This window comes from Nymphaea colorata, chromosome 1, assembly GCF_008831285.2.
Source record: "Nymphaea colorata isolate Beijing-Zhang1983 chromosome 1, ASM883128v2, whole genome shotgun sequence".
NCBI lineage: Eukaryota > Viridiplantae > Streptophyta > Magnoliopsida > Nymphaeales > Nymphaeaceae > Nymphaea > Nymphaea colorata.
The window spans coordinates 35296013-35322929 of record NC_045138.2 but is presented as its reverse complement, the minus strand read 5'-3'; the positions used below and the strand labels follow the sequence as shown (position 1 = coordinate 35322929).

The 26917-nt window shown below is 41.7% G+C and overlaps 4 protein-coding genes across 5 annotated transcripts; all 4 read right to left on the bottom strand.

Moving 5' to 3' along the window:
- Positions 1-476: 476 nt before the first annotated feature.
- LOC116250663 (uncharacterized) lies at positions 477-2738 on the bottom strand. The gene has a single exon (XM_031624473.2). The coding sequence runs from the start codon at positions 2387-2389 to the stop codon at positions 623-625; it is 1767 nt and encodes a 588-aa protein (XP_031480333.1). The 5' UTR covers positions 2390-2738; the 3' UTR covers positions 477-622.
- Positions 2739-3687: 949 nt separating this feature from the next.
- LOC116248110 (NADH--cytochrome b5 reductase 1) lies at positions 3688-9720 on the bottom strand. The gene is made up of 9 exons (XM_031620758.2): positions 9351-9720; positions 6393-6534; positions 6216-6306; positions 6018-6095; positions 4864-4944; positions 4642-4731; positions 4460-4525; positions 4277-4363; positions 3688-4041 (listed from the first exon to the last, which is right to left on the bottom strand). The coding sequence occupies exons 1-9, from the start codon at positions 9454-9456 to the stop codon at positions 3949-3951; spliced, it is 834 nt and encodes a 277-aa protein (XP_031476618.1). The 5' UTR covers positions 9457-9720; the 3' UTR covers positions 3688-3948.
- A 6185-nt stretch (positions 9721-15905) lies between these two features.
- On the bottom strand, positions 15906-16560 carry LOC116245691 (mini zinc finger protein 2-like). The gene has a single exon (XM_031617201.2). It carries the CDS (start codon positions 16493-16495, stop codon positions 16070-16072), a length of 426 nt encoding a protein of 141 aa, XP_031473061.1. The 5' UTR covers positions 16496-16560; the 3' UTR covers positions 15906-16069.
- A 6660-nt stretch (positions 16561-23220) lies between these two features.
- LOC116250945 (gibberellin-regulated protein 4-like) lies at positions 23221-25987 on the bottom strand. Of its 2 annotated transcripts, none has more exons than XM_031624955.2 (4): positions 25408-25987; positions 25258-25311; positions 24846-24879; positions 23221-23935 (listed from the first exon to the last, which is right to left on the bottom strand). In XM_031624955.2, the coding sequence occupies exons 1-4, from the start codon at positions 25558-25560 to the stop codon at positions 23742-23744; spliced, it is 435 nt and encodes a 144-aa protein (XP_031480815.1). In that variant the 5' UTR covers positions 25561-25987; the 3' UTR covers positions 23221-23741. The 2 variants fall into 2 exon arrangements, with proteins under 2 accessions (XP_031480815.1, XP_031480824.1); XM_031624964.2 differs by having other exon boundaries at positions 23221-23923; positions 25408-25927.
- Positions 25988-26917: the final 930 nt, after the last annotated feature.

The window sequence follows — 26917 nt, the reverse complement described above, 5'->3', positions numbered from 1 at the left end:
TGGTACAGATATATATATATATATTCACAAAGTTAGTAGCTGAAACTTTTGTTATTCATAATTCAAGTTATGCAGTTAAAAAGAACAATATACAATATTCATAAATTGCAGTGGCATTTCAAGATCAAGATAAGCAACACGCTTTCTGAGCGCAAGCATTTGAAAGAGCTGATCTCGTGGAAAAGAACAAAGAATGTAGATCAGAGACCAGCCAATCGATATAAAATGAACTGGGCACCAACGCCCCTCAAGGGGGTTGGATTTAGTTGCTGGAGCATCCGCTGTGCTTAAAACAGTCGGGACTCCACAACTCACGAGAGCCACTTACTATGTAAGCAAAGCATGAACAGGCGCTAGGGTTTAGAGTACTAGTTTCCCAGGGTTTCCCACTGCCAGCAGTATGACTAATTCACACCACCCAGTTGATATTTCCTCGTCTAATAAAAACCTGCACAAGCATCAACAAAGCAAAGCACTTCAAGCGAACAAAGAACCATAAACAAATTAAGTATTTGCAGTTGCTTCAACATCGAAAATCTTGGGCAGCCTCAAATTCCCAACACAATTTGTTACAAGTTCCATGAGAAAATTAAACTGTCACCTGTTCAATAAAGAATACATCCTAGAGTTTCTCGGAGACCCTGATCATGAAAGAATTAACAGCAACTCGGTCCAAGATAATCCAAGAAGACTCAAAGAGTTCGTGGAAGAACTCTGCCTCAATCTGCTCTGCTGCTGCCCGGAAGGCATTGCCAAAGCGATTCCCTTGCATAAATTTCGGCCTACCAGGAATGCCTACAACCAAAACTTTGCTTGGGTCTGGTGTTAAGCATGCGCAGATCAGAGGCTTCATCTTTGCACCCTTTTCTAGTAGAGCATCCATGAGAAAGTAGCAGAATTTGGTCAGTGCTTGAGGGTAACCCAACAAGTTAGTATCAACTGCATCTTCAATCTTTAACCATCTGAATTTCCTACTACTTCTTATATACCCACTTTTGGTGATGGCACAGCTACCTTGTCTCAATATAGCCCTTTGTATCTGTATTGCGCTGTGCATCCCCTTTCGCAACTTATCGAGATTGCCTAGTGATAATGCCGAGTACGCATACCAAAACTGTTCAGCAGAGGAACCCTTCGACTCAGTAAAGGATTCAAGCAAGGCAGTGACTCCGTAGACCACATCAGCAGCGGACACCTTAGACCCATAACCATGCAGCCTAACAAAGCTCCTGTAGTAAACTTCTTCTAGTCCTAACTGAGGCAGAAGCCTTTTGAACTCGCCCTTCATGTTCTCCTTCACTTCACTGCTCATGTACTGATACTTCTGCTGGCAATCTAGCAGAGAAAATCCCATCGTTGCCAACGCTAATTTCAGCCTTTTCAGCCCGCTGTCGCTCCAAGTCTTAAGCTTGGTAGCAATATATGACGAGCAGAGCATCGAATCGAACAGAGTCCATTCCCGCAATAGCATCAACCTAGGCTCCTCTTCATAAGCAATTCTTGAAGCGTCTGGAGCTCGGATCTTGGTACCATCTTTAAGAGTGATTGACATCACGGCGTCAAGATTCCCGGAGCTATTGATGTGATGCTCCAACTCATCAGCTCCATCTCGGTACCTCTCGTTGGTCAGCCTCTCGTGAACAAACTGATCAGTCAGAGAAACACAGGCAAGCCACAAGAGCTCGTTTGTGTTCTTTCTCAACGAATTGGACACATCGAACATCAAGCAACCAGAGGGCTTCCCGTGGAAGCTACCCAATCGATAGTACTCTCTTTTCTTCCGATCAACATCCGACTCCCCCGATCTCCTCCGCCGCTTCCGCCTCCTACCGTCCTCGTCTTCATCGGCATCACTCTCGCTGTCGTCAGAGTCATCATCAAGATCGCTGTCGCTCTCGTCGCCAAACTCATCATCAGAGTCCAAATCTACAGCATCCGCCAGCTCGGAAACATCGACGCCATAGGAAACATCGGCTATGGCCTCGTCATTCCGAGTGTAGAGGACGACGACCTGGCCGTTCCTGCTGCTGAGGTTGTGCAAATGGATCGGCCTGTGGCTGTCGATGACGAAAACCCGAGCTAGAGGCCCCAGATTTAGGATCCGGCGCAGGTCTCGGTGGCATCCCCAATTAATCAAGAGGATGGAGATGGGGTGATCATCAGATCGGAGGCTGGATCCGGCCAATCGATCAACCTCCGCAAACGATGAGATGGGGTAGCAAGAATAACGAATTGAATCGGAGGAGAGGACATGGGTTACGATCTTCAAGGCACAGAGGGAATCGACATCGGAAGTTGAGGGGAAGATCAACAGTGGCGAGGACGAGGACAAGGACGCCGATTCACGGAGACGGTTATAGAATGACACAGGCTCCAATTCTCTAACCATATTTTTCTAGATGGGCAGCCTGAATTTCGGCAGAAATGGGGATTTCATGAACGGAAAACTCATGGGCGATCGGAAGCAACTAGTGAACGAATAAGGAAAGTTGCGACGGCTCGAAGCAAGCGGCGTACCTTGACATCTGAAAGCTGATCGTGGGAGAAGCAGGAGACGGTTCTGCACATCTTCCCCCTCTGTAGACAAAATCAGAAAAAGGGGAAATGATAGAGAGGGATAGGGGGAGCGGGGTTTTGAATTCGAAAAAATATTTGGTTTGAACAAAACTTTTGAATTTTTTGAAGACCGCCAAACTCTTGTTTTCGCGGGGCTCCCGCCCTGCCGGGACGATTTCCATTCTAGAAGACGCTTCTAGCCCCGAAGCGAGGGAATACGCGGCTGTGGGGTGGGCCAATCAATGGTGGTAAGGTTTTCTTCGTTTTTTTTTTTGTCCTTCTTTTTAAAGCTTCGACCACGTGCCCACGAGGCAGGCAGATTTTCCAAACACCTTTGCTTGCGTTAGGTCAAGGTTACGTTACGTTACGTCCTTCCCTACCCCATCGGCCATGGCATAACCATTTCAACACGGGTCTTCATCTCTGATCCGACCCTCTGGCATTTTGTGCGTGTAGCAAACATTGGACGAGAACGTGATGACTGATGGGGAATCGAGCTCACAAAAGACGGGGCGTCCTCTGTTTGATTGAGGGTACCCCCTATAAATTTCGGGGGAAGAAGAAAGAGCATGGAATGAGCAATTGACCATGCTTTTTGGTTTTTCTCTGTTGAGCGAGTCCGCTAAACCGGACTCACCCCTTTGCCTCGTCTAGTGTTGCGTGGGGAAAGCCAGCCGCGACTTTTCGAGCACCAGCATCAACTCAACGTTCCGAACGACTCACCAATCAGAGCCTCGTAGGAGGAGGAAACTAGACACTCCTCCACGGCCTTTGAGTAATTAATTGCCTTGGAGGGTCGTCATTGAAACTCTGATAACGCAACTGCTAGTTTCAACGTGGTCCTGTCTGTTTACATAGCTCAAATGCATAAGCCTTTTAGTTTTGGTTAGGACGATGACACAACTACTGTACTTAAAGGGAAGTATAATCTCATGTTCGAAGTCACGTGAAATTTTGACATTTCTGAGCACCAAACCGGAAAACAAAAAAAAAAAAAAAAGACTATGATTCTCAAAGATGCTTAAGCAGATCCGGGACAAAAAGAACGGTGGCTCTCTAGCAGCATCTAGCAATCCAACGCTACAAGGAAAGTAAAATCAAGAAAGGCCAAGGATCATATGCCAATATATATGTATCAAGGAATAAAAACCCTATCGAATGAAATTATGGAAGTATTTATGTTCTCTTATCAGGTGATACTACCTCTAATGCCAAATCAAAAAAGAGAGGAAGAAGTATCGAAAGCAGTTCCATATGAGCGTCAGATAGTTTATGAGGTAATCGCGGGATCTCCACCCAACTACAGAGGCTATCTCTCACAGCCTTCAAACATGACAATGAACATCCAACATTGATGTGAGAAAAATAAAAACGAAGCCAAAAGCCTCAAGCTTAGAACTGGAACTGCATTTCCTTTGTGTATCCAAGGTCGTCAAGGTGAGCAGCCATGGCCTTGTTCATGGGTGGTGGACCACACCTCAATATCTGAAAGCAGAAAAGGTGTGACGTAAAAGAAACTTATAAATGCATCAGATATTCTAAGCGACAAAAAAAAGACATAAAGCAGGTAAGCAACCACCTCAATATCTGATAACAGAATGTGTGCTTCAAAGGAAACTTATAAATGAACTGATATTCCAATAGATGAAATAAAAGAGTAAAAGCAATATGCAATCACTTGATTTGGCAATGGCGAAGCAACTTAATCAAAGAAAGTTACCTGAATATCAGCTGCAGGTGCTGGACAGTGGGCTTCAATCATTCCCTTGGATACAAAACCAACACCACCATTCCATGTCTCAGGCGGCTGACCAACGCTAAGAATTAGTGACATATAATCATAAAAAATATGAACATCATAAAATGTGTTGGTAGAATAAGCAACTAGACCTGAACAATTCACCTGATTCAGTACGTAGTAGACATGGCAGCGATCAGGATAGCTACTAGCAAGGGAATCAAGTTCTTCCTGCAACAGGTAACAAGGATTTATCAGCCATATTCCTCAACATTACTTGTCCGTCCATTGAGCAAAAAAATACAACAAACTTCCAAGAAGCCGTTCATTGTTCACAAGTGGATCACCTTCAGCAGAATATCTTCGTATGTCACATTTGCATAGATAAGGTGTACCTTCGTGTCATCTTTTGGGTTTTCAAGTATGGCCCTAGTCACCTAAATGAAAATAAAACGCTAAGACATTCAATGGAGAAAAAGAACGTAAAAAAAAAAAAAGCCCAAAAGGCTTAAACATTGTTAAGGTTCAAAAACAACCAGTCTTAGCAGCTTTTCTTAAGTTCCTAGTACCTGAAACATTGGGGTTATACCAGATCCTCCAGCAAGCATTCCAAATGCCCTAAATTGGCCAGGTTGATACCTGAAACGTCCCTGCAAAGAAACCAGAAGCACTTCCTAAGTCTATATAAATTTTCTGTATGTCTGCATGCACATAAACTGTCAGAAGATGGACCTGCCAAGAAGGTATAGAATCTCATCATGCACACCTAAAAATTACTACGTGAACAGTCAATCAATCAGCCTTCCTAGAACAACCAACTGTAGGTAAGGCTGTTTTGGCTCTCGACTGGAAACAAGGGAAAGTGGTGGAAATATGGAAAGCGGTGAGAACCATTAATTAACCAGCATTGGTGCTATAGAGAATTGTGAGTTTCAACATTCCAATAACCTTCAAAAAACATCAACTCTAGTTCTCGAAAATTCCCTTTCCAAAAATAAAGCAGCCCAAAACCAAAAGCGATCTTAGTTTTTTGGCTGAGCAACATCCAAACAGGTGTTATAAACATAGTGAACGGTAGAATGATTAAAATTTAAAACCATAGCTTTTGAGATCAAGTTTGTTACCAGTGTAACAGTAACTTCCATGGGACCCAACTTCATAATTCATATACCATCAAATTCAGTTTGTTATCAATAGGAGACCAGCAAATTAGCACAACCATAGAGAATGTGACGAATGAATACATACCACAAACTCTTCCTCTTGCAAACGTCAAATAAGAAGACAATAGTACTTTCTAAGACACTAAGAAGTTGATGCTCCAAAAGAAGGAGCTACAAAAATCACAACAGTATACATAAAATCTGCTTAAACATCCAAGTGATTTTAGAAAAATTACTTAAAAGTTAAGAAACCTGGCCAATGATTAGCCATAAAGATGCGAAAATCACTAGAGATACTATGCTACATAGTCCAGTTTGAGCTCAAAAAGGCCAATGGAATTGCATGGGACATTTAACCTGATCAGCCACTTAAAGACTCAGAATATTGTAAAGACATTCTAAAGACATGCCACAAGAATCCAAGGTACCCAAATGGTAATGCCATGACCTCTATGCAGAACTTAGAAGCAGTAGTGTAATGACAAGGTTTGGCCAAACAAGAAAAGCTTTATTGGACCTAGATAATGTCCTAAACAGAACAACTCAATGAAGGATGATACCTTTGGTCCCTTTACAGAAAGGTAATCGCCAACCTTCATCTCACGGAAGTGATGAGACATTCGTCCTTGAGGATACATCTGAAACACCAATGTGCAAATCTTAGCATAGGGAAAATTCAAGACAGAAAGCATGCCAAAAAAGTTCAATGAGTAACTATCGAATAGGGAAAATTGACTAAAAGGATGCGGAATATGAACCTTTATAACTAGTTCAAAATATCCGACATCTGTATCCAATGTAGTAGGAGTATAGGGCTTGATTACTTCTTCATCAGCACTATCTTTTCCTCTGTCCAGATGAGCAAAACCACCAACTAGCTAAATAATGAGGAAACCTTGACAAAAATTGAAAACATAACAAGAGAATATTTTCACCTGCAACTTATATGCTGCCCGATAGGAAGACCCAAAATCGAGGTAGGGGTGGGCAAAGCAAATTTAAATTTGGCTACATTGTGACTCAATTGTGTACGCTTGACCAGTTTGAAATTCCTGAAGTTTTCAGGATCCAAGCACCCTGTACATCACACCAAACAAAAACTTAACGTTTTCAATTTTGATTTTTAGGACTATGAGTTCACAAGAGATCAACCATCATGAATATTATAGTCTCAGTTCCTACATAATGCTATTTTTCACATAAAAGGCAGAATAACAGTGCCAAGCAAGTTTTCATCATCGACCATATTCTGACAGATGAAATCAAGGTGTTGGATTCCAGCTTGATTCTGCAGTCTTGAAAAGGCCCATGTCTCCCAATGAATGTCTGAAGGCTCCATGAGCCAACTAAGTATCTTAGTTGACTCTTATCCATTATCACAAAAAAACTTTCTTCCATTTTAAACGGCAAGGTTTTTCTCGGGTATAATACGGCGAGCTTGAAAGAAACGAGAAAAGTATGGAAAAAAAAATATGGTAAAATTTTAAAACATTAAAAATGAGGAAATAAATGAGAAATTAATAACACAAACACAAAACATAAGTAAATTTGCAACAAATAAAAATTAGAAAATGAAAAGAAGCAGTTCAACATTAAAAAAACGTGAAAAAAAAACTGAAAAAATTTTAAAAAAAGGGGGGAAATGTCTTTTTTGTGTTTTTACATTTTCACGTTTTTTCAAAAGAACAGTGTTTTTTTAAGGTTTAAATGGCTAATTTATTATCGCATTTTTTTTCAAAAAAAACATGTGTTTTTTGTGACTATGCCTCTTATCCAGGAAGTTGATGTTACTGGGCGAACTCATGGGAGGACTGAGCTGTCATCCAAGTTTATCTAAGTCAATGAGGTTTTAGTAATTAGCATGACTCCGGCAAGCTAAAGTTAGGAACTGAATCAATCATAAAAGAATGGTAAAAAATTTGAAGCAACCTTAGTAGCAGTAGCATCGATTTGACTAGCCAAACTTTTGCAGTGCTTGGCTACACTCAATTCCCTAGGAACAGGATATGTAGAAAATTGTGCTAGCAATCTTGTGAGTTGCACAGGAAAATTGAAAACTATTTCAACATTTGAGCCTGGCCTGAGGCTTGTCCATTTTAGAAACTTAAGCTTTCTTAGAATAGGATAAAGAACTGCCTAGATCAAAACTAACAAAGACTTGAATCTACTTAATAAGTATTGCTTATAATTGCTATGACTTGTTGAACTGTTATTCCATTCCATAGCTTTCCCTTCCTTTTTGCTTTTGGTTGAAAATCAACGACCTTAATGTTTGAACACAGAAAGTAATTTATGGAGTAAATTAGTTAAATGGAAATTTTTCACGTAGTTGTTAATCATCCTTTTTGCTCTCTATACTTCCAAAGATCTAGAAAACTTAAAACAAAAAAGCAAACGAAAATAAATAAGGTGGTAGAGAAAATATGTGAAGGGATCAAACTACATGATTCTAACAAATCAAACTGATTCTCAGAATTTGCTCAAACGTAGAGATTTCCACTTAAAGTACCATGGACAATATACATCAAGATTCAAAACCTTTTCTGCATTACTTGAAAGACTTGTCTTTTGTTATACAAGAGGAGGAATGCAGTTTGACAACGTCAATAGCAATTTAATGAGATACAGATGGAAGAAGAAAAGATGGTTTAGAGAGCCTAGAGATAATGTAATGGGAAACAGAATGTGTAAAAACAGAGTAGCTATATGCTAAAGAAACTACATTTTCAACGGAACCTGTAGTGTTGAGTCATTTCTAATCCATTCAACCCTTTTCTTATGGTTTTTCCGCTTCTCACAGCAGCTCTTTCCACACCTCCGGATATCTGGTGCCTAATCATAAGGGAGACATCTTTTCTACTGATTATGCAAAAAGGCCAAGGCTATGGCAGTTCTCACTTCAAAATTTTCTCTATGTAGGTGTCATTATTTCAAGAACATTTAGTATGCACGTGCAATTGCACCACAAGGATTAGAATCGTTTCAATTAGTTGTAATTTCATTCTGGTACAAAGTGTTGATTAATATTGCATGACACTGCCTAGTTACGTAAGGAACCATTATTTAGTTGCCTTGATTAGGTTGCTATTCAGAGAGGGAGACATTGATCACAGGTCTTGATGCACCCCTGCAGAATATCAAAATAAATGTCCAGTTGGGTCAACATTAACTCTTGCTTGGAAACCAAAGCTCAAACTCCGGGGCACCTGAGCACTCCCAATCTGATAAATGCCCCTATTCAGATAAACAGAACCCACGTTTTCCGAAGAAAACGTTTAGCATCTTAGGGCCTTTCGTTTAACAAGTTGCAGGCAATCAAAACACTCGAAGCTGTCAGTCTCACAAATCCAATCTGCAGTGATAGAAAATTTCTATTTAACTCCATCCAGATCATCAAAAATTAGCACGGGTAAGGAGGAAAAACGGGGAGAGGAAAGACATCAGCAAGAACGCAACCCCAGCCACATCGATCGCCCAATTAGAAGCATCAAAAAAATATAAAACGAACATCAAGTGAAGCAAACGATCCCCCATACGAAATGAAACGATCGCCTGGAGCCCAAGACTCGAGGATCACCAACCAACAATGAAACAATTAGCCGCATCAGAAAAATAAAAAACCAACATCAAGTGAAACAAACGATTCCCCATAAGAAATGAACCGATCGCCTGGAGCCCAAAACTCGAGGATCACCAACCAACAATGAAACAGAACAGCAACGAATAAAACCCTGAACATCGAAACTGCCGACTAAACTAGGAGCTATCACAAGCATTCCAAACATTGTTTTCGCAAACAAAGGCAAAGTGAGAAGGAAAATACAACCGCTTAAGAAGGACCAACAAAGAAAAAAGTAGAAAGGATAAAAAGATGAGAGTGGGAAGGTGCAAACCTTTAGGCTTGCTGTTGAGGTAGAAGTATGCGGCGGCGGCAGCGACGGCAGCAATGGCCACCGTAATGCTGATCACCTCGAGGTTGGGCGACTGAAACAGCTCCATCTCTCAGCCGCCGTCTCCTTGTTCCCTTGCTTGCTCGCAGCCGTAGAATTCGAGGAATACCTTAGGAGACCAACAAAAGAGTGGTGGTGCAAGTACAGGAGGGTGAGGCCGCCTAAACTAAACTTACCCCCTCCACCCACCTACCACCGTTCCAAGCAAACGGTAAGGAGAGCAGATGGGAACGCAGACGGACGGTCGTTGGTTTGGTTGGTGGCTGAGTCAGCTACGCCTCGTGTTCGAACTACATGATGCACGGGCAAGCGAAGGGACCAAGCAAAGCAGCCACTCCACTCACGAACGAAAGCCGGAACCTGCCCGTAACTAAAATTCATCAGCAATTTCAGTTCCAGGGTTACAATCCCTCTCTCTCACATGAAAATGGCAAATAGATCCATTACATCCAAACCATTGACGTTGCTATGTGTGTAGTTGGACTGGACGGCACCTGTTTTAAAAAAATAGTGTTTGTGAATAAGTAGTTTTCTAGTGTTCTTTAAAACTCGGTTTTATGACATGAAGTGAACACCATTTTTGCTGAATAATCAAGGAGACCAAGTTACTCAATCCTTTTTGAAATCTAGGCTTTTTCGAAATTCATTTTTGAGGCAACTTGGTTTTGTGTCATTTAAATACTCTAAAAATGTCATTTTGGTTGAAGAGAGTGGCATCGGTAATGGATATCCGATATTTCAGGCTTTGTTTGAGTGGAGGGAAAAAAATGGAGAGGAAAAGAAGATGAAGTAAAAGACATAATTAAAATGAGCAACCTTTTCATCTCAATTCTTCTAATTTTTGAAGAATTAGACTTACATTGAATTGTAGTTTTTTTTTTTTCTTTCATTTTATTGACAATTACCATTTTCCTCCCGCCGTCCCTCCATCCAAGCAGACGTCGAGATTTTCTCCACCTCCTCGTCATTATTTGCATTTCTCATTCTTGCTTTTTCTCCATTTGCAGATAAGTAGAGTAAATCCCCCTTGCATCTGTTACAAAACGGTGTAGATTTTATGCTTATGAAATCTGAAACAGCATCAAATTGCTCAGTGATTTGTGTCAGCGGGTAGGTTTTCTGTAGTCGGTAGAGTTGTAATAAAGCAATTGGGTGGGATGGTCCTGTTAAATTGGACTTAGGGGAGGAGGCGGGCCGTGGCCCGTCGTTTTCACATTCCCGGTTTTAGTGGCCGTAAACTTTCCGCCGGTTTTCATTTACAGGCACACGGTTTTGTGGCCTCCGGATTTCTACCCTCTTAACGTTTTTTAAATTGCAGAATCTGCCCACAAAAACACAAACGACGTCCTTCGTTTAAAGTAATTTCCAACGGTATGAAGCCTTATATTCGGTTTTTTTTTTTTAAAGTACTCTACATCCGACAGCGAGATCCTCCCTCTCGCCGGAAGAAGGTCGACTTTCCGGCGAGAATAGAAGCAAAGCGCCATTTGTCGCTGCAAAAAACAGAGGGCGTCGAAGCTCTTTGGCAGAGATGAGGGCTTCGAGCCCTCTGTTTGACCGGAAAATGGGAAATGAGGTACCTCATTTTGGCCGGCTGTCGCCGTCGACCTTGGTCGAGAAAGACTGCAGCCTTGAGTGGGAGCCCGGCTACTTCGAGAGCCTTCGTCGTCTATCATACTCAAAATTTTGTGATGGAAAGTATAAATTAATTGGCTATACCCTATACGTCACCCACAACTTTGTTGAAATACCACAAAAATAGTTTGGTTTGTTGCCGTGCTAGTCAGGTCGCTCATTCATACAGGCAGAAATCAAATCATGCGTCGCTGTGAGCCCAATCCAGGGCGCACGCATGTGAGATGGGGTCCTCAAGTCTTTTTTTTTTTTAAAAGCAAAGCAGAGAAGAAGTTGGAAATACTAAAAAACAGCCATTAGATCGGTCGGACAAGAGGAGTAGGATTTGAATCCCAAGTGAACCTTCTAGTACTGGATCTAATGGAATGGTTAAAATAATTAAGCCTAATTGAAGATGCTGTTATACAACAAATTCTGGTCCGAAATTTCTGATGCCAAGGCAAAACGTTGATAAACATTTGGACCCCAATAATACCGACACGCGAAATTCAGCCAACTATCCAGAAAAGTGATCCCATTTTCTGCATTGCAATACAAAATAAAGTAGACGGGCTTGAATATATCTTAGGTGTCAGATGTGAACCACACAAAGTCCTTTTTATGGTTTAGGTTTACTCTGGCTGTTTGGTTTAGGAAATTAAATGGTAGAAGGCTGAAGGGATATAAAGTTCCATGTATAGTCCAAATTTATTTTGCAAGCTTCATTAATTTCTACCTTTGTGTTCTCGATTCCTTCGCAAAAACAGTTGCAATTGCAAACCCAGGTTTGAGAAACAGTGTGGTCGCTGATTCCTGCTTGTATGAATTTGTGATGAAATTCATGCACTCCACTGATACTACTTCAGAAACATTTATACATCTGGGGGGGGTTCGCATATAATATGTTGGCTATTGTGAATTTCTTCATATGTTTAGCCGATTTGAGTCTGATATATTGTTGATTTGATATATTCTGACCGCATGATATATGTGTGCCTAAGCGTGCTTCATAATTGGGTAAATTGTTCGCTATTTTTTTTTTTTTATTTCCTTTCGAAACAAAAGCATGACTTAAGAATATTCCGTCGTCACCAATCAGTTTTCCAGAAGGAACTTTCATGTGCCCCGTTCATGGACATTTCCCCATCGAATCAGATTTTCCTTCTTCGAAAACCCAGGGAGCACGAGCACCGTGTGGAGATATGTATTATAATTATTATCTTGTTCTCAGGACGGCATCTGGGAAGAAGCCAGCCCTCATTCGGTAAAGTCACAGCCAAGCATGCAGCATGTGCTAAACTGAGAAAATTGGTTTCCCGCACCGACCATCGATTCCCACCCTCATTCTTCCTTTACCGGCACATTGGGAAGGCAAAACTTCTGTAGCAACATTGAGGATGTGAGACTCATCAACAAGGATATGTTGTTAGTTTTACGATTAGATCGTTCCCAAGAAAAAAAAAAAAAAAAAAAAAAAAAAAATCACTCTTCTTCAGTTACTTGACGCAAAAACAAATCTTATGTCTTCTCGATCAAGTCACCTAAAAATGCTCAAAGGAAGTTTCAAGGTCTTACTTTTCACGAGAAGTGTAGCTCGGATGCAGATCAAGAAACAAAAGCTTCCTTTTGCAGGAGAAATATGTCTTTCAATCTGGTAGTTCGAATTACATGTTCCTTGGACAAATTTTAGGTTTTTCAGTGACTAAGCGATTTACTTTTCCAATTAACTTTGGACATATGGAATGCTAATTTGCAACTGAAACTTTTTTTTTTTTTTTTTTATTTGTTCCTTTTAGTGTTTACTTAAAGGGAAACTGAGTTGGCATAAAACCTCTCAAAGCCAACACCCTTATGCCTCCAAGATTTTGGTCGCTTGCTCTAAAGTTTGGGTGTACCTGGGATGTATCCTTATTACAAGTGTTGTGCTTGCTGCCATTTGCAAGACAGAGTAAACACTGCAGTGATCATAGGATTAAAATCTTGAACCCTTTCCATGTGAGGGAAAACAAGGAACACCTTGAACAGTCCAAATGTTGTGGGTAGGGCCGCACAGTGGGTCGAGCCAACTCAGGCTCAACTCAAACTCACTAAAAAAAAACTTGGCTCGTGCTTGTGCTCGACTCGTTTATAAACGAGCCGATACATGAAATGATAAACGAGTTGAGTTCGAGTTTCAGGAACTCGACTTATTTCTACTCGACTCTACTCTCAAACCAGTACTCTACATAATACTACCAAAACCAATTTACCAGTTTTAACTTTTAGGGTAAGAACAAATTTTCACAAGTTACACGAGTTATATAAGTTAACACTTATACGAGTTAATGCTTACGCAAGTTAATATGAAACGAATTCACGCCTAAATGAGTTAAACTAGTCGAGTTTGAGCTCGATTTTGTGTAGTTGAGTCGAGCTTGAGCTTGCTGTAAGGAGCTCGGCTCGAGCTCAAGTTTTTTGAGCTGAGTCAAGCTCAAGCTAGCAAGCTCTGGCTGGACTTGGCTAGCGTGCAGCCCTAGGTGTGGGTGTAAGTAAGTATCTAGGATGAGCAGGATCCGGGGTATTTCATCTTGGCTAAAAGCCAAAACCCCGACTCTTATACTAGACCTTATTTGTGGTGATGCCCACCAAAATAATATGGCCTTAACTTATGCAGGTTCTTTGCCTTGTGATTGGCTTGGTTGCATCACAACCTTACTTTAAGCAGGTTGACAATTACACGTCAGTACTACAATCGGAAATATAAGCACATACCCCAGTGCGTTCGATGGTTGCGTATACGGTCCGACCGACCCTCCTCGAACAGGTCAACAGCTCAAGGTGGAGATATTGTTGGTGCAATGACACTCCACAATCCATTTTCTAATTAGTTAGCTTTCTTTTTTTTTTTTTTTTAAAAAAAAGTTTATTAGTTAGAACTTATAACCATATAGATGTGATCTGCATACGCTGTTCATGACCTAGGAATGTGTGCGGTTTGGTTGACTGGGATGTCTAGATATGATTATTAATGTGGCCCTTTAAAATTCTAGAAAATTTCGGCCGGCTTTTGAATGTTCATCCTTATCGAATCCTTCGTGCATCCAAATAGGGTGAAAAGGGAACAGAATTGTATATAGCTTTCGATCTCTCTCAAGTTCTTATTTATTTTCACGAGAATTCACAATTATAACAAATGGCAAGAGTCCAATCCTCCCCTGCACATATATATATATATATATATATATGACTCAAAGGTAGGGAAGCCAATTACTAAATTAATTTGTAGAGCCAACTACTGTCTTTTGAAGTATTGATCAGTTGTAAAGAGTGGAGCGGCCAGGTGATCGGTAGCCAATTAAATTAATGAGGGTGGATAGGCCAGCGCCAGCCAGACATGGCCCCAACGTACGCGAACGCGATATGGGCCGACACTCTGTAGCGTTTGAAAATTTACTGAACCGAGGAAAGGAAACACTTGCCAGCTTGTAACAGACAGAAGATGAACAACATCTTAAGTTTTTTTTACTGACCAAATGGAAGAATCCACAGCTAATATTGCTCTGCTCCCCATTGCCAATTAAACAACATACACCTTTAACGCCCGCACCCCTTAAGGTGGGGAAAAAGTTAACAAGTGCACTCATGCATGGGCCAGAGGAGACGGAAAGTTTTGAGCACTTTGAAATGACTCGATCGACTCTCTCTCTTTTTGATTTACTTGATTTCCAGTTCAAGGGCATCTCGATTGAAGATGGCATGCATGCTTACTATTTACCAGAATTTCTGCCTTTTAAATGCATCATTTACTGAATTCGTGTGCAACTTAATTTATTCTTGTTGGCTAAAAAATGTTAATAAAGACAAGGGATCTCCTATTTCTCCCACCAACTGGGCTTCTTCTCTCGTTCCTTTTCCCTTTTCTGCGTCACTGGTTTACCTTTTAACAAACGAGTCTGTGTTTTGCGGTCAATCCTATATTATATGATCCTTGATCCAAGACCCTTCCAGTTTACCCACAAAACATTGACATAACTATTATTCATATCAAGTAACAAATATTACGTAGTACCGTCAGCACCGTGAGATAGAATTCCTGCGCATTAACCTTCTTGCTGACAGTGAAATTTCAAGAGAAACCAATTACAGGCTCTTTGGCCCTGTCTTCCTTGATACATCTATATATATATATATATATATATATATATATATGTATATGAGTAATTAGCGACACCATATAACGCTTCGAGGATAAGATATGAACAGCGAAACGGAAGAAGAAGATAATACTAATTAAGCACGAGTTCGTTTCGTCGACCATTCAGGGAGCTGAATAGATTATACAACGCAGAAACTGATCATTTAGTATAGCACAATATCAGACGAAACCTCTTCTATAGATGTAAAACTAGCCCTTTGTTTTTTGTAGATATGTATGCATGTAAACAGGAAGTTAACCCAAATTGGACGAGATCATAAAATGGTGCCTGACAGCCTGAGTTGGTGCAAATAAGAGGAACCTTTTACAAGCGATGGAAGCAGGCTAAAAATCGTCGAAGCAAGATACATTCCTTATTTGTCAAAACCATCCGATAACCAACACGACAAGATCTGCTAAGTGTTTTGGACACATAAAAGGAGCCAGCATATGAGTGTAACAGACATAGAAACATGAGCGACATCAGGAAAACTGCACATTCACCTAGCCTTATGATAAATTCGTAGCTTTGCAGATACCTTACGAGACATGAAAGGTCAATTTTTTAACTGTCCAATTGTAGAATTTTTATTACCGCCACTTTTATATGACCACAGACCCAAAGTTAAAAAGCTATCCACGACCTTTTTCTCATTAGTTACGAACTTCAGTTCCTGCATGACAAGAAGCAGAAGACCATGGAAGTCTAATTCACATAATTGATAGGGCCATAATTAAACAGCGAAACATATATACCACAGCCATGATATAGACGCCAAATTAATCCACAGCTTATTCACTTTTACGACCAGACTTACTTGCCAAACAAGATTTCAGATATAAAAAGAGCAAGAACGGAGTGCACTCCGACCATTCATTTCTTTGCAGTAGTTTTCGAAGAACAGTCGCAAAAGCTCTCTTCTTCAGCCTCCCGCCTGTGGAAACTCCTGTGGCAGCTGCAAGCAGCGCATTTGAGAGCGCCGCTTGTTCCTTCCTCCCCACTAGCCATGAATTCCCTGCAGCCATCAACCGCATAGCCGCCAATACTGGCAGCGTGATTCTTCCTGCATTCCCTGTACCTGACTCCCTTCTTAGCAGTGGAGACGTTGGCTTTCTTCATCGGTGACTCCCCATTCAGCTTTTGGGATTCTTGAGACCTCATGTTATTATAAGGGAGGAGGAGTCTATGGCCGTTGGTTGGTCCGCCCTGAGAAACCTGATTCTCCGATAAAGGACAAGTTGCGTTCTTGGGTCTCCTTTGAAATTGAGATGGAGGATGAAATAAACCAGCTATTGGCATAGGTTGGATGAGAAGCTCCAAGTTAATTTCGAGGATATTTGCTGCATGACTCACCCCGTCATTGAAAGCCTTGGGCTTTATATAAAGTAGAGAGAAGTGTCTGGGAGTCTCTCTCTCTCTCACTCACTCTCTCTCTCTGTGTTGGTAATTTCGATGAAGAATAACGACAAATAATGTAGAGGAGAAAGCGAGATGTGGCGTCAGTTTACAGTTTTAGGGATTGAGCGATGGGTAACAGGAATATAGAATTTAGCGAAGGTCAGAGGGGAGGGGGAAGGTGGACCCGCCATAATGGTGCCGATGGGCACTTGTCTACTTTAACCGGTCTGATTCCTGCTTTTTTCATCTGTTGGTGGTGATTTGGGATTGGGATGAGTACAATGTCACCTCCTCTCTAAGGAACAACTTTCTATTTCATTCCTTGCATGCATGTCTTTCCTTCCCCACCTCTCTCTCTCTCTCTCTCTCTCTCTCTCTCTCTCTCTCTCTCTATATATATATATATATATATATATATATATATATATATATATATATATATATATATATATATATAGAGAGAGAGAGAGAGAGAGAGAGAGAGAAAGAGAGAGAGAGAGACACACACACACAGATCTCCATATATCTAGTTTCCAGGTCAAAAGTTGACTCATGTATGACATATATCCAGCTAACTTTTCTGCTTACAATTTTATGTGTAGGATCGACCGCAACATATTGAAATGCTTGTGATTTGACATGCTTAGTTCTATAACAATCATGCACCGTACGTTGATTTCGATCCAACCATATTGGATTTCAATTTAAATTGATATGGTATATATACTAGTTATCATGAAACAAACCAAGTTATCAGCGAAGAATATATATATATATATGTGTGTGTGTGGTAAACCGTTTAAGTGAACATTCTATCTCCCTCTCTCTCGTATGGTAGAAGTTAAGTCCGTAGACGACAGTTTATATACATTCTTCATCCTAATTCCTATCTATATACTGTAAGCTGCACCAGAACCAGTTGTCCGGGAGGGGCAGCAGTTGGGTGCTTCACTGGTCGGGTACAAAGCTTTTCCCGCATATTTGTTCTGGCTAGCAAGTGTCCCGAGTACTTCAAATTAAACCAACCAACGTGGTCTCTGTGAATAACTGAACTTGGTTGAAGGCGAGGCGGCAGATGCTATGTATTTTGTTTATCAGTTAGTAGAAAACCAAACTGCAGGCGCTTGAAGTGATGCTTGATAACACAGCGGGTCTCGCGAGAGCCTCCATTTTCCAACTCATATCTGCAAAATCTCCTCATGGCCAACTAAACGAACGTTCTGAAAAGGGTAGCAAAGATGGACTAAAAACCACTTTAGAGGGGAGTCGGTTTGAAGGGTCAAAAGCTTCACCTGATACAATCTCCAAGCATGCACAGAATTATCATCACCATAAAAGCTAGCACAAGGGTCACTATCAGGCAAACAAAATCTACCACCACACGATATATATAGTTTAAAAATGAAAGCGAGGACAATAATCTTCCAAAACCACCACTTCAACTTTTCCTTCATATATTCCCCGCGTCCATAATTCCGCCTCTCCCAATACTTAAAAAAATTTCCTACTTTTGCCACATTACAATTACAAAATAAATATTCGTGCACTGCTTTTTTCAGCATATGATCTCAACCAATGGGTATTGACTCAAGGTTAGAAGACAGAGGGTACGTGTGCCTTTTGCGGCAAATGGTTGAGTTTCTCCGACCACAGCCATCGTGTTTGCTGGTGCTTATTTGTTACTTGCTTGGCCACCAGAAACGTTAACTCATTTAGTCAACCATTGGGTAAAATCCGCAGATGCCCCAACGACTTCTGTATCGACTCGATCTCTACTTTAACTTCTAATTGACTCGATGTTAGATGCCAAACTCTTCGTCGAGTCCTTTAGCGTCGGAGGAATGTATCGCACTTAACAACTTAATGTTCGGCGGAATCCGCGATGGGTCTGTCCCTGCTGATTTCAGCAAAAGCGGCCACTAGACTTCAAATTAATCGCTTTAAAAGAAAATGTACAAGAAAGTAAGGAATCCATGCACTAGATATACAAGCTTTGCATAATTCCTTGATATAGGGAGCCCACATTTGACTATCGAACGTGCTAAGTGCTTTTGCTTTTGGTTATATTTTCCATGTTAGTGGATGGAGACCTGAAAGAAGAATATTGTTGATTAATTAAGGGCAGCAGATCACAAAAGCAACTTAATTAGCACATCTTTGTTCTCGCAACATGTTGTCTCCTCAAGAAGATATTGTGGGCATTAACTAAGTGCTGGTTCCAAGTTAGCGGCCAATATAAGCGTTAACAACAATTAATTATTTTTGGCTTCCATTGCATGAATCATCATTTGCCCAGTTTCACATATATCTTGATCCTACCCTAGCTAGGAGGCCACCTTTTATTAGTTTTATCTCCACTACATCGATTGGCCGCGCGCTTCCTTTCATTTCCTGTTCTACTGAAAACAAAACAAACTGTGTTATAGTTAATTACTCGAATATATTTAACATCTAGATTTCGTCCGTACAGTTCCTCTGAACGGACTTAATTAATATTGAGAAATTACGGCCGACGATCTCAAACCTAATGGTGCATGGTCTGCCTGGGACCAAGTTATAAATTGCGTTTTATCCTTGGTTGTTGCATGAATATTTATTCAAAAGGAAAAGGACTTTTATCGCCATTCTTAATTTTCTATCGGGAAAAGACATGGATGTTCAAAATTTATTCATGTCCAGTATTCCAGCTTTCGAGGCCCTCAACCGACCAACTCTCGTCCCATAATTCCAGTACATGTCTACTGACACCGTGTGGATCTTAAGCTTCACATTCTCACTCGAAATCCCATGCAAATTTGCCATTTTTTCGAAGCCTGGACGAGAACGTGGCTGTTGAGAGGCATCCTATCAGTGCATGGTGCTCCAAGTGAAAAAACTTTTCATGCATGATCTTCGATTATCGAATATGTTTGGAGACACGCGTGCTCAATGCTCTGCTTTCTAATTGCAAGCTTGAAGAGATCATATAGTTTGCACGGAAGCAGATCTGCTTTTCCACGCTTGGTAGGGAAAGAAATGCTGGCTTGCTTGACCATCATAGTCATACTGTTCAAATTGTTGGGAGTCCGAATGATCAAAAGAACCAACTATGGGGCATGAAGCGATCTAGCTAAAGCGCGCTTGCGCTTGCTGAAAATAACAAGAATTATTCTTGCTGCCGTTGCCCTGTTGCGAGTGCTTTAACGAGCAATATCAGATTCAGGAACGAAGGAAACAAATTGACAGTGAGTGATGAGTGGAAAGTAATCAAATTGACTCTTTAAAGTTCCTCCCTAAATTGTGTAAGCATGTTTTCTTATTTGTTATTTTATTCCATGTGTTTTAACTTATTAATTATGTGTTTTCTGGGAAAGCATAAGCTGCAAAAGCAGTGCCGCACTGTTTTGCTCATTTGTTTCGGGCCATCAAAGTTTCTCTTTTTCCCCTTCTGTTTTGCTTTTTGTTATTTTAAAATCTTAAGGTCATTTCATCCTCACCAACTCTTAGCAATTCATCAGTGGGTGGTTACACCCCTCAGCCCGTCGTCGGCCAGGGCCCCGTGGATTTTTAAACAAATTCATGGCATATTGATTCGCACTTGATTGCGGAGAACATGGAAAGACGTGATTTGATAAGCAACATGCTACTTTTAAATTGTATATTTGTCAAAAACGAAAGGAGTGATTGTAAGTTGGGACCATATGCAGCATCAGGCCTATGGAGCTCAAAGTAATGGTAGTTCATTATGCCCCTACCGTGTGTTTGTTTTTTTTTTTGCAAAAAGACGACCATATCAAATCTTTGGCGTAGCTTTGATGGATTCATGACATCAACTGGCATCGCTAAAGTCCAAGAACAGTGAAGGGTTGAAGTGCAGCCCAAGTGCCCCACAAGTTAATAACAAACACAGCCGCTGAAGGCGAGTCAGCTTCGGTACCCTTATAGTTGTTCTTTCATTAAATTGGCATATGAACTTGTTGGCACATGAATCATACGCCTCTTTTTACCTAAAGAATTGGTGGTGAGCTTTGATGGGGCGTAAAAAGAAGAAAAAGCAGCAAACTTTTGATTCTATTGTGACCCAGCTTGTCTCCTTCAGCTTCCCGTTTCGGTTTGCACTCTTTCACCTTACAAGGGCTTAGTGCGATCTATCCAGTTGATCACACTAAGTCTCCTGGACAAACATAGATATTTCTGACCTACTGTTACTTCTGTTCATTTGTGATGTTCAGTACTAGTTATTGTTCTTGCTTTTAGTATATACGGTCGGCCCCATACCATATATAAGGAAATAATAGAACTAATTATCCTGAAGACATTGCGATGTACTATTTCTTAGCTTTTCTGCTATATAGTAATCGGCCTAGCTAGGAGTGAGATCCAGGGTAGAGTTACCATGTTAGGATCATAAAAGTAATCCTCCTTCGAGATGGACACCAATAATTGATGCATCTTCTTATAACGCTCCTCTTTGGTGGCCCTACGCGACAATTGAATAAACGAAATAAACTCGGACGGGTGACGCTTTAATCCTAGGAGCTGGGTCCCTCCACTGCCCGTCAGTTAAGTTCTTGGTTCTTCAAAAGACCCTAGCGAGCTTTTAGTCGAAAACGCAGATGGGTTTCCAGAGCTAGACGATCGTGCTTCTGCATGTGTTCTGTCCTTGAACTCTGTCCTTTTAGCAAGCCCTTCTATCTTTGCGCAAGATTAATTGTATTTAGAGTGTGTTCTCCATTTGATTGCAGGATGAAAATCTTAGGCAACATTATCACCGGACACCATGCTGAAACCCTGGAATTTTATGTACAAATTTGTAGGGCAAAAGCGTCTTCCACTTAGTAGCAGAGCTAGCAAGTTTTGACTAAGGAGCAGCAATTCAGAAAAACTTGCACAAAATAAAATCGTAAAAATGCTCTAAGCAAATAATGAAGGGGCACCTATACATATGAAATTAGTAATTGTTGGAGACCACCAATGCAAAAATAACTGAAATTTGCGGGATTGTGTGCGCTCAGCTCCTACTTCTCTTGGCTGAGTGCAGTATCAGATTTAGAGGGCCAAATTAAGCTTCCTTCCTGGGATGGAGTGACAGTACTTTCTTTCAACTTGATGCACAGGAGAGTAGAGCCCCGTAAGGATGGAACCGATGACGTGCTGTTAACATGCCACCAGCCCCACCCGGTACGCTACTCTCCTCGAGGCTTCCTTCAACAAGTATTAGCTCTTGTTTGGTTGAACGAAGAGTCCAGTTCGTTCCCTTTCGAAAATGGGCAGATTCTCGTTTGCAAGGTAGAGCAGTCAGTATCGAGCGAGAGTTGTGTTAGACACCGCACCCAACAGTATAGAAACGAAATGCTGAAGCAGGAGTGGAGTATGAAAGGCTTTAGCCCTCAGGAACTAATGCACAGTAGATGTGCGGTGGTGTAATTGAATAGTGACCACCACACCCAACCCCCTCATATTTTTACTTCAAAAAGTCTCAACTGTTAGGGATCCTTTTCTATAAAAGGTAAATGATGGGCATTGGTACTAACCATTTTGGCGGGTACCATTTACCCCCCCCCATTCTTGTAAATGTTTGTTTTCTAATGCAAATTGATAACGATATCCATTTTCCTGGGGACAGGCTACATTTTGGACGGGGGATTAATTTCCATTGTCTGAGCAGATTTAGAAAAACGCTAGGCCACCGAGGGGTTGTATGACTTGCATTTAGCACGTAAGCGGCAACACTTCATTTCTTAGCATTGCGCTGTAACCCACACTAAAAAGAGAGCCTACTCTTTCATATCCATTAATTTCCTATGAAAGGTGAACGGCTCAAAGAGCTTGCTCATTTGTAAGTAACTCAGTCGATGGAGCACTAGGAGTTTGAATCAACCGTAGGCAAAATCGAGCGCCTCAGTGGCAGCAGGCTTAATTTCCTACTGAATGCCCGTAGGTTGGTGGGAATAAGTCACTAAGACATGTGGCCATTTTCAGAATGAGATTGCGGTGCAGCCTTAATCCAAAAAAACCTTAAGAGGTTAAAGTTCAATAATCATTCTTCAAATATTTAAAACAAAATATGAATATCACTTGCGAACTCACACATACACTTTTTAGGTTCTTTCATTTGGAAATGTAACCAAGACTACCAAGCCGTATACCAAACCTAAATAAGTTAATCTAGGGATGGATAAACAAGCTTTAGCTATAAAATCCAAAAAATCACTTCTTGACCTTCAATTTTCGAAGAAGAAGAAGACGTTTAGAAGGCGGTTTGCAAAATTACAACCGGGCAATTCCTGGTCCACGCAATGCGCGGATTTCTTCGCCTTTCGTTTTTAATTAAACCTTTACATTTGTCTGAGAAACCATTTGCCCTGGAGGGATAAGAGCCAAAGTTGAAGCAAGAAGCATCCTCCATCCAAGCAAATTTTAGTTACAAAGCTCACAAATCAAGTCACGAGCACCAACCTAGCTCATCCTTCGCCTTTTCCATGGTCCTTATATTTCCCTAGTTTTCAACCTAGAATGTATGGAAAAGCGTGACGCTGCCAATTCCGTTTATCCAACAAGTGCGAAAGCTTGGATCGAACAGCAGTGAACGACGTATCGGGGTTACGTTCCTAGCCAAACAAAGCATACCAACTGAGTTTCAACCATCGGAGCGAGTAAAATCTTTCTCTAGTTCAACAGGAGAACACTTAGCCACATGCTTCTTCCCCCCACAAGAACGGGCAACAGTTCAACAACTCTACCTTCCCAAAGCCTACGGCTTTGATCAAAACAAACGCACAACTTACGCCATCACTGCACATGCTCGGTCGTGCTATATACGCATTCAACCATAACAGATCAACTTCTAAGGAAACAATAAGATCACGAGAATGGAATCCACTTCAGACACACAAGGAAACGGAAGAGGAATAGCAACCGTCGATTTACAAGCCATCCGCCTAAAATCCCGAAACCGTCGGGTTGCACTCCCCTGGCTCCCCAGTCCCCCACACCGGTAGGATGAACCAAACTTAACACTACGGCTAAAACACGAGCGCAAAAGGATGATCGCCTAGGATGTATATGATAGATAGATAACACCTACGAAGTGACTGATTAGAGATAAGACACGCAACAAGAGGAGATGTAGTAGGAGAATAGGGAGATGAGTCCGACTGTGATCTGTTCAAGGGCATTTGGGGCCACCCCTCTTGGTCTTCCAGTTGTTATAGCAAGCACAGGTCTGCTTGTTGCCATAGTAGCCAGGTGGGACGCACAGACACTTGCTGCAGCACTTTTGGCAGAAGAACATGCAGGCCTTGTGATACTGTGTCTTGGAGCATCTCCTCGTGCACTCATGAGGGCACTCTGCACATAACTCTGACATTCAGAAAACATTCAAGATTCAACCGCAGAGGCACAAAAAACGGCTTCCCAACAACAGAAGGATCACGAGGCTTTGAACTTAGTATATTATAATTCACAAGCAACAACACCATGACTTGAAAAAGGAAACCAAGGAAATGGGCGAACGAAATCCAACTTTGACTGCTTTGACCCGCGAGATCATACGGGTAGGGACGTGAAGCATACATGTTAATTTACCCATAATAGTTTCGGGGATGATGAGACAAATTAAGCTGCGCTTTGGGAGGGACAAGAATGGGGTTTACAAGTTCACTGAAATTAAGCACACGAAAGAAAAGCGAAATGAAAATTCAGGTGGTTGATTAGGTAGAAGGCGAGAAGCTCGTAGCTTAACTAAACCTTTCCTGCATTTCATGATTTAGGAAACCAGGGACACAGAGAAAAATGCTGCATGAATGGTAAAAGGCATTTTAGATAGGGAACGGCTCGAGTTTTAAGTGTTGCAGCAGGATATCATTATTCATTGCGCTTGAGAAAGCCAAAAAAGGTTTAGGTATATATTTGGTGCCTATAATGTTGCTTGAACAAGGCAATTTTGCGGGCGCTCAAATTCCGAGCAACGCAACCAGCCTTTGCAAATCCAAAACGGCCGTTTCAGTTCTTTCTGTCTACAGCGGGCCGACTAGGAAGCAATGGCTGACATTGGTTCAGCCACCGTCTTATTTTTAACAAATGTTTGCACTTAGTAGTTTTGATAATTTAAGGTCACTGGAGACCATGGTGGGGGTCTGTGGCTTGTATTTCCGAAAGATGGTGGATGCTCCACGTATTAACCCAAACTTGAGCAGGCCGTGGGTCCGGCCGCTTTTCCCTTTTCCGGTAGTGCGCGAGAGAGAGAGAGAGAGAGAGAGAGAGAGCATACGGGAACTCCTCAAGCTTCCAGGACCATATCCCCCCTATCAATTAAAAAAAAAAAAGCAGTCGTTATTGGAGCCAGCTGATATTTAATATAAAAAGAGGTTAATCAAAGGAAAAGAGTACCAAAACATGCTACATATAAAAGGAAAAGAGAGAGAGAGAGAGAAAGAGAAGGGAAAATAACATGCCCAACCAAAAGTTGAACTTGAAAAAGATTACATCTATGCTTGCATGAGGTTGAGTGTACCAGTATTTTTCCATAGATTACGAGAAATTAATCAGCGTTCCACTGAGACCGCCTCATTTCTATAGATAATATCACCAGACATTTAAAAAAGAAAGGCACATTGTAAACAGTCTATAGTTTCTGTTCAAGTTTTAGCAATAATAAAAAACAGGAAAAGGAAAAAGGCTACCTTCTGAGAATGCTGCACATTCATTACATCCCCTTCTCTCATCGCAGCCACAACCTGCTTCAACAGCATAAGGAACCACAAAAACAACTAAAAAATGACAGAAAGGAAGGCCCGATTAGCAGAGCCAAAAACAGAGTGGATAGGAACCACCTCGGATCCCAAAATGCAGAAGAGGAGAAGTAACAAGAAGACGAGCCCAGCAACCCTTGTCATGGCTGGTGAATCTGGATGATGAGGAAGAGGGCGTTTCAGACTCCAGAATGTGCGAGGGGAGGGGGCGGAAGCAATGGGAAATTGGGACATTTAAAGGGGAGAAGGAGTAGAGATGTTTTCCTTTTTTGTTTCCCTTTTTCAATTTCTGTTATCGTAAAGTCATTTTGGCAATAAAGGCGGGTTGAAAAAATGAGGCCGAGAGACATGTGAAGAAGGTCTTCTCGCAGGCGCAGAGCACGAGGGCAGTCTCGCCGCTTCGACGGGGATATTCATGGCTGCTCGTGCCTTGCTCCCCACCTTCCCTCTCTTGCTTGGGCAATGGGCTCCACCTTGACTACTTGGGCGCGCGCTTTGAGTGGTGAGGCCGCAGAGTCGTCGATCACCACCAAAATGGATGTCTGTCGGCCCCCAGGCCCCTGGGCATTCTGCAGGCTCCGTTTTGGAACTTCTATTTCTTTCACGTCTCTTTATTTTAAGTGCAGAAAAGATCATTTCACTCTGTAAACCCACCCAGTTCACATCCAGTCAGCTCAACCACAGGTCGGAGTCGGGTCATTGGCACAGTTGGAGCTTTGGCTTCCGCAGGAACCAGAGCAAGGAAGCGATGGTGAGTGCCTTGTTAACGAGAACAGAGGAAATGGGAGCGAGTTTAAGTTGCACAAACCTTATTAATTCAACTGTACCGTACGTGGCTGGACAATAACTGCCGCAGCTGCTTGGCAGTTCAATTAGAAGCCTGCGACAGCTTTAAGTTGAGTTGGACCTGCAAACTGGAGGACAGTGGCTGTTGTTTCATTTTAATGGCCAAGGAAGAGTAAGGCCCTAGTGAGGCGCAGGGCTCTTGACTCTTGAGCAGGCAGGTCTTTACACGTCGGGGAGGCCAGTTTCAGGTCTCCAACTAGGCTAGCTACTTTCAAGTTGGCCTTCACTTGACGATGAGTAAATTAATGCAATGGTGGTGGCCGCTCGTTTTGCGGCCCGGCGAGACGAGAAGAGGAAGAAAATAGCCCTTCCCCTCCTGTTTTGAAAGAGCTGCGCAATTCGTTCCTCGACCTCTGGTGCCAGTGCCATGGTCATGGTGCCTGCTTAAACTCACTCACTCATGAACTACTGAAGATTCAATGAGGTTGCTCCACGAAAGCCGCCTATTACTCACTTCACTTGTGCGAATCACCGTAAAGCGTCACGTGATGCCCTGACATTGCTATTACTCGCGCTGGGTGTCCCACTGTTTCCGTGAACTTCATTTATTTCATTGGTATCAAAAAAATAAAAAATTTACTGGAATTGGTGAGTGTACCACATTTACATCTCTCCCTCCCCTCTCCATCCCATAAAAAGCAAGAAAGAAGAAAGTGGCAACCCCGTTTGCCCGGGTATTCCGCTTCCCGGGCAGCACTAACGCTGTTGGGGGATTTTGGAGATGGCATATATCATAAATAAATCA